We start from the raw sequence: 7,660 nt of genomic DNA, 5'->3' as shown, positions 1-7,660 counted from the left end.
GCAACTGCCTAGCAACCACCCAGAACACCCTGGTTAACAACCACCCAGAACACCCAGTAACTATCTAGCAACACTCTAGGAACCACACAGAACAACCTAGCAACACCCTAGCAACCACCATAAACACCCTAGCAACTTCCTAGCAACCAACCAGAACATATTAAAAACCACCCAGCAACACTCTAACAACCAGCTTGTAATCACCCACAACACCCTGGCTAGCAACCATCCAGAACACCCAGTAACCACCTAGCAACCACACTAAACAACCTAGCAACTGCCTAGCAACCACCCAGAACACCTTAACAACCACCTAGCAGCAACCACCCAGAAGACCTTATAAACAAAATACGTCCATCCGTCTGTCTGTCTATGCAACATAATTTTAGTTCTGATATACTGGGTAGTCTTCAAAACCTTAAAAGTTCAAGCTTTAAACTACTTCAAACGTTCAGTTCAGGCCTTCTCAAGACAATATCATTGTCTTGACAAACTTTTTATCTAGTTTTAAATTGTAAAAATAATTTAAAATATTGCTGTTTTTAGTGTACTTTTGACCAAATAAATGCAGCCTTAGTGAGTAGAGATAATAATAAAAATCTACTTTCAAATAGGCCGTCAGTGGAAAAAGATGGTGTAGTTACGCATCTACCAGCAAGGGTTAACTAGGCCACGCTAACCATGTAAACCTTGACCCATTGCTTTTAACAGCAGCGTTCTTGTGAACAAAACCCCATAGAGTCAACAACACATTACTAAACAAGCTGTGGTTAAATGTTCACAAGCCAAACACTTCTAGTTACACAGGCCTTACAGTGGAACAAAGGAATGACTTATTCATTATGCCAGGGGCTCCGTGTGATTCCTAATCAAATTTTCAGACATTTGATTTTAATTAATGGCATCTCAAATGTTAGCTTTTCGTTAAATATTACATGTGATGGGGAACCCCGTCCCATAGGCTTCGAAGACTCTGATGCAAGTTTCTTTTTAGGCCTGTCTGTCTTCTGAAATGAAATCTCAACCGATTACGAACAGATCTGCATTGACTTTCAAACAAAGGAAAAGATCTCTTTAGGTTATGTGGGGGAATCAAAATCCTTATTGCAATCAGATAATTAAATTAATCTGAAAGTATATCGCCTGACTGACACGTATTGACTTCCCCCTGATGAATTATGGCACGCTGACATATAACGGATACCTAAACTCAAAGCTATGTTCAAACAATGTTAGTTTCACAGTGAAAGATTCTCTCTTCAGGCAGATAAGACAAATCTCTTATCTGAATGTGTTTCTACGAGAGCGAGGGAGAAGAGAGATGGGTGAAGCATCTGTTAGGTATACTGACACGCGCATACTAGATGGGTGTGTATTTCAAAGAGAGATGTGTAGAAAAAAGCTGATTTAGACCTGTGACAGAATGGCAGGAATGCAGAGAAAAGCACTGTGCTCACAAGCCTCAGACTGTGAAACCATGTAGGCAGTCATTGCGACTTCTGTATCACTGATAGAGATTGAGAGACAGTCAAAACTAGGCAGTTGCTAGGGTGTTTTGGGTGGTTGCCAGGGTGTTCTGAGAGATTGATACATGGTAGCTTACAAGGTTGAGATTTTATGCTTGTCCTCTACTGACAAACACAATAAAAAAGATTAATTCACTTGTCTCAGAAGAGTTCACTTTTTTCTATTAAAGGATTATGATCACGTTTCGATGTATTATTATTATTATTTGGAATAGTTTCTTGAAAAAGATATATATATGTTGGTAACAGGAATAACACACAACCTTGGGACAACTTAACATTTAAAAAAGTATTACTTGATAGAAAGAAAGAAAGAAAGAAAGAAAGAAAGAGTTTGCTGACGATCACATGAATCCTCTAAGAGGAGTATTTAAAAGTTAATGTATTTACACAAAATCCAAAATAGCTGACTTCCTATTAAGCAGAGCAAACAAATGTCAATGTAATATTTGATTGGCTCAATGAGAACTACACATAGCCAGACTTTCTTATATATACTTAGACCTATTTGTATGTATGTAGGTATGTATGTATGATACAGTATATGCAGTTTGTAGCAAGTATCTATGTGCTTATTTACCACTTTCAGTACTTGAGTCCTAATAATAATAATAATAATATGACCATTTGTTTTGTAATCATGCAAATAAAGGAAAAATACATTAACATCACAGCTCACAGGTTACAGCTTACTCTCATTAATTTACAACTGCATGTTAACTAACACTCATTAGGGTATTAGTAGACTGCTAGGTTAGGGTTAGAGTTAGTAGAATAAGTTGACATGTGCTTGCAAAGTTACTTATAGTCAGAAGCATGTCTGTTGGGGACCATCAAAATAAAGTGTTAGTAGATATTAAGCAGACAATAACTAATACTCTAATGACTGGTAGCTGACATGTACTGTAGTTGCAAAGTTACTCGTAGTTAGTAGAAAGTGGACTATCAAAATAGTGTGTACCCAGTCTTTGGACCATTTGTGCAACATAATATTACTCTGGTCAAACTACATAGCAAGTACTTCAGCTGGAAATTTTCAGCAGGATGTTGGGACTAAAACATTGTTATTTCCAAAAAAAAAATCACCTCACAAGCACATAGTGATTGGAAGGAGACCAGGAGGACAGACAAAATAGAAGATGATGAGAGGTATAATGCGAAAACAAAACTCACAACAAGAGAAATCTAAGTGAAACAGAAATAAAATAAACAAGAGACAATGAGAGAAGGCAAGACAAATTCTGAAAAGGCATAAAGAGCAACATATCTCTTACCACACGCTGTTTGACATTGGGTTTCTGCAGGAGCCATTCTATGTCCAGTGTTTGTCCATTCGACTGCCAGAACTGGTGATGACAAGGCAATGTGGCGTTGTCCCCAACAACCCGCTTCATCTCGGTCTGAGCCCCGGCCGAGATCAAACTCAACAACACTATAAAGAAAGACACACACACACAACATGTCTATGAGATCACACAATGGTAAATGTCATAAAATGTTAATGCTCTATTGCGTAGCACCTATACTAAACTCTAACCTGAACCTAACCGATAGTGTTAACAAAGCAAACGTGAGATCAATATATATTTTCCGAAACACCCAAGCCCTTTTAGCTGGCTTCTACTAGTATTTAAGCTATTTTATTGTGACTCGTGTTTCACAGGACTCGCACCTGAGTGCTCCACATCACAAGTCTAATGCTGTACCGGGTGCGCTTCTAAGCAAGTTTACTACCGCAAACATATGGAGCTGGTTATGTGATACAAACATCAAAATGAATTTGATTACAAACCATGCACTATGGTAAAAAGTATTTTGAGGTCATAACATAGCATTGTGCAAGAAACCGCACACAATAAGTGTTTATTAATCGATAATCTGCCCCGTAATCATAATTTGTGTGAAACGGTATAACAATTAGTATTTTGCTACTTGTACTTGTAGTTTGTGTTTTACCACTTCTAATGTTGATTTCAAACTGGAAACTGCAGTGAATTTTATGTATAGGTTTTTGGATTTTTTTTCTCCCAAAAATTTAGGTAGAGGGAAATGTTTTCAATGAGCCTTTGTTGTTTTTCTGTGAAGATTCATTCAGGTGTGATATTCGAATGAAAAATAAAAAAAATAAAAAATGAGGGGCTAACTGCACCATGCTAACCAACCAAACCTTAAACTCTTAGTTCTGTAATCAAGGCCTTTGGGCAGAGAAAAATAATCTCAAACATCAATATCATATCCCATTATGATCCAGTCAAATCCTGGTGGATAAAAAGTCCCTTTTTCATGATTTCTCACTGAATGTTTCACAAGGGAATACAATTCAGTAGCTAATTGGGTTACACTTTATTTCGATAGTCCACTTTAGACATTCTAAACTTCATTTTAAACTAGCTATTTCCTCACTGTCAAAATGCATCCACTTCTGTCTATTAATTACTCCATCAGAGCTTTCTCAAATACCCAGTGAGACTTACAGTAAAAAAAATGACAGGTGTTGGTTGATATTTTTATACTCGCCTGTGTGAGGCTCTTCATATCAGTATAAAAGACAATTTGATGAAGGATTATGAAAAAAAACCCTGTAAAAAAATAAGAAAAAATAAACAAATGTTTAATTATTTATTTAAAAATATTTTAAACAAATACTTACTTCATTTTAAACTAGCTATTTCCTCACTGTCAAAATGCATCCACTTCTGTCTATTAATTACTCCATCAGAGCTTTCTCAAATACCCAGTGAGACTTACAGTAAAAAAATGATAGGTGTTGGTTGATATTTTTATACTCGCCTGTGTGAGGCTCTTTATATCAGTATAAAAGACAATTTGATGAAGGATTATGAAAAAAAAACTGTAAAAAAATAAGAAAAAATAAACAAATGTTTAATTATTTATTTAAAAATATTTTAAACAAATACTTGAATTCATAATGTTTTGATATTATAGACACTGGCCGGTAATTGTAACTCCTAGGCAGATAAAAGTGTGACTTTTTCAAATGATATTGTGTTTTATATTTTAAAATATTTTTTTGAATGAGTGTTCATTTGATTTGAACAATTTGTTTTGTCATTTGCTAACGTGAATATGTATTAACATTACATCAGTCAGCACATTGGCATCATTTAAAGAAAAAAAAAAATTCGGTTGACAGTTATTGATGATTTTTTCCCTTATTGTCTGTGTTGAGAAGCAGACACAATAGTAGATAAAAGTGTGACCTTTTCAAATGATATTGTGTTTTATATTTTAAAATATTTTTTTGAATGAGTGTTCATTTGATTTGAACAATTTGTTTTGTCATTTGCTAACGTGAATATGTATTAACATTACATCAGCCAGCACATTGGCATCATTTAAAGAAAAAAAAAATTTGGTTGACAGTTATTGATGATTTTTTCCCTTATTGTCTGTGTTGAGAAGCAGACACAATAGTGGTTCATCGGCCCAGATTGGGTCTCCTGGGACATTCTTACTGGTTTAGCTCTGTGCTGATAAATGCCCTTATTCTCTCTCACCCATTTATGAATTAAAAAATATGTGATTAAATCTCTGCTATCACCACCAGTCCTGTCCTCATTGCAGAGAGTTGAGAGGTGTGTCTCTATGCTCAGACCTCTGACTGCATATTTCCTTAGACACTTTCTAGCTCAGCTTGCTGAGTCATTCCTCGCCTGCTACCGGTTAAGGATGGACATAATAATGTGTTGGAACAAGCTGGCAAGAAATCAAAGAACAGAATGAAAGCTGTTTTAATTTCATCCTCCTTCAAGGAAAGTAAAGCTCAGCTGCAAAAATATCCAGCATACTGCCAGCCAGGTGGTTTAATAGCACTGCTTCACACGTTGGTCTGCTTTATACTTCAGTTCAAGCTGAAAAGAAGAGTGATGTGATTATGGATATGGAAACTGTGCTTTTCAAGCACACATTTGATGTGTGCTTTATTCTTTACACAGTGCAACAAACAATCAAATTTCAAATGAGATTTCACCAATCACCAATGAATGCATCGCCATCAAGAGCATGAATTTTATGTAAAAAGTCTTCAAACTTTACAGGCACCTTCAGGACATGCTGCTGATGGCATCTACCAAATTTTGCTCCAATATGTCAAAGCATTTAAAAAATATTACACTTTAAGACAAATTTCAAAATGGCAGATATATGTTTTGCCTGATCCTGACAAAACCGATATTGACAGATTCATCATGATCCAAGGAATACAATTTTTTCTGTTTCAGTGTAAAAATGGTTTGTACTTGGTTGTTTCTCTTTGTAGGCTGAAAAGAAGAGTGATGTGATTATGGATTTGGAAACTGTGCTTTTCAAGCACACATTTGATGTGTGCTTTATTCTTTACACAGTGCAACAAACAAATTTCAAATGAGATTTCACCAATCACCAATGAATGCATCGCCATCAAGAACATGAATTTTATGTAAAAAGTCTTCAAACTTTGCAGGTACCTTCAGGACATGCTGCTGATGGCATCTACCAAATTTTGCTCCAATATGTCAAAGCATTTAAAAAATATTACACTTTAAGACAAATTTCAAAATGGCAGACATATGTTTTGCCTGATCCTGACAAAACCGATATTGACAGATTCATCATGATCCAAGGAATACAATTTTTTCTGTTTCAGTGTAAAAATGGTTTGTACTTGGTTGTTTCTCTTTGTATTTTGAATGCTTTATTGGTGCATATGCTCTAACGACAAAAAAAAAAAAAAGTTGTTCCAACTGGTTCTGATATGTAATGTATGGAAGCCCGTTTTTGAATTTTATCTCACAATTCTTACTTTTTTCTTGCAATTGCAAGTTTACATCTCACAATTCTGGCTTTATTTCTCAGAATTGTGAGCTATAAACTTGCAATTGTATATTAAAAAGTCAAGAGTTGAAAAGAAGTCAGAATTGTTACGGGGCTGACGAGACATGAGACGTGCGGATCGAAATGCAAGGCTTTATTCATAGACATAGTTAGAGACAGGCAAGGGTCAGATAATGGCAATGGGTATATAGAAGGCAAGACACAAGAATAAATCCTAGAGCTAGCGTCTACGATTGGCAAACAGGACCAATAGGGCGAGACTAGAGGGATAAGTCCAGGTACAAGGCAAGGTCCAGGCAGGGGCAAACAATATCAGAATAGGGCAAGACTAGAGGGGGAATCTGAGGTACACAGGAGAAGTTAAGGACACGAGGAAACAGACAAGGCAAGACTAAGCTAAGGCTATGAGAAACTAAACGGGCTCCATAGAGTAGCTATCGCTAGGTGAGTGATATACGCTATATAATACTCGGCAGTGGGAAGGGATCAGAGAGAGTGTTATATAGGGAATGTGTGATTAATTACAGCTGTGTGCAATCAGTGCTGTGTGCAATCAACTGTGTGTACTAGCCAACACATCAGCTTTGAGTTAGAATCCAAACTCGATTTAGTCCTACAAAACAATCCCTCTTTAACCTACATGTGATAAGAAATGTACTGTCCCCGTGAACTGGCACGAAAGCAAATCAGGCTTGCGGTGACATGTCTGATTTTCCTTTGTCCAGCGTAAGTCTTTCTACATTAGCAATGGTCTAAACTCAAAACATTTGACTTCTAAGAGTCTTACTTTAAGAACAAGATCAAGAAGAGCTTAGACGTCTTAATGCAGCTCGTCTTGTTATCTGTGATCTCACGCGAGCTCTCTGTCTGTGGGAGACAATTGCTGGGATGTAAAGTAACACTGAACACGGAAACTGACTGCCTGATGAATTTAACAGAATAATCAATACGTGCCGTTAACTAACAGGCTGTTAAGCAAGGCTTTGTTTAAGCATGTTGTACCTTTACAACATGTACTAAACATCTCAGATAAAAAAAATAAATGGTTGGAGATTCTGTTATTTACATCTGGTTACTTTTATATACTACACACGCTACATGGTCAGTATGGTTTTTAATATTTTTGAAAAAATTCGAATTTATTTGAGCACAAATACAGTAAAAACAGTAATAACTGTGTAATAACTGTTTTACTATATAAAATAAGGAACATTTCTTATTATTATCAATTTTGAAAATGGTTTTTCAAATGTTTACATATATGTCAAAGACGAGACATCCCACTTTGCTGTCCACAAATC

General features: G+C 36.0%; 1 protein-coding gene across 1 annotated transcript in view; it reads right to left on the bottom strand.

The window, feature by feature from the left end:
* The window catches only part of LOC107602112 (CXADR-like membrane protein), a 102,943-nt gene that overhangs the window by 29,200 nt on the left and 66,083 nt on the right, over positions 1-7,660 (bottom strand). The window contains exon 2 of the mRNA XM_016294521.1: positions 2,801-2,958. Within this exon, the coding sequence (XP_016150007.1) occupies positions 2,801-2,958 (158 nt within the window). The remainder of the gene's footprint in view (positions 1-2,800; positions 2,959-7,660) is intronic.

This window comes from Sinocyclocheilus grahami, unplaced genomic scaffold (assembly GCF_001515645.1).
Source record: "Sinocyclocheilus grahami isolate Dianchi unplaced genomic scaffold, SAMN03320097.WGS_v1.1 scaffold319.1, whole genome shotgun sequence".
NCBI lineage: Eukaryota > Metazoa > Chordata > Actinopteri > Cypriniformes > Cyprinidae > Sinocyclocheilus > Sinocyclocheilus grahami.
Note: the sequence above shows the minus strand (reverse complement) of the source record. Positions and strands in the feature narration are given on the sequence as shown.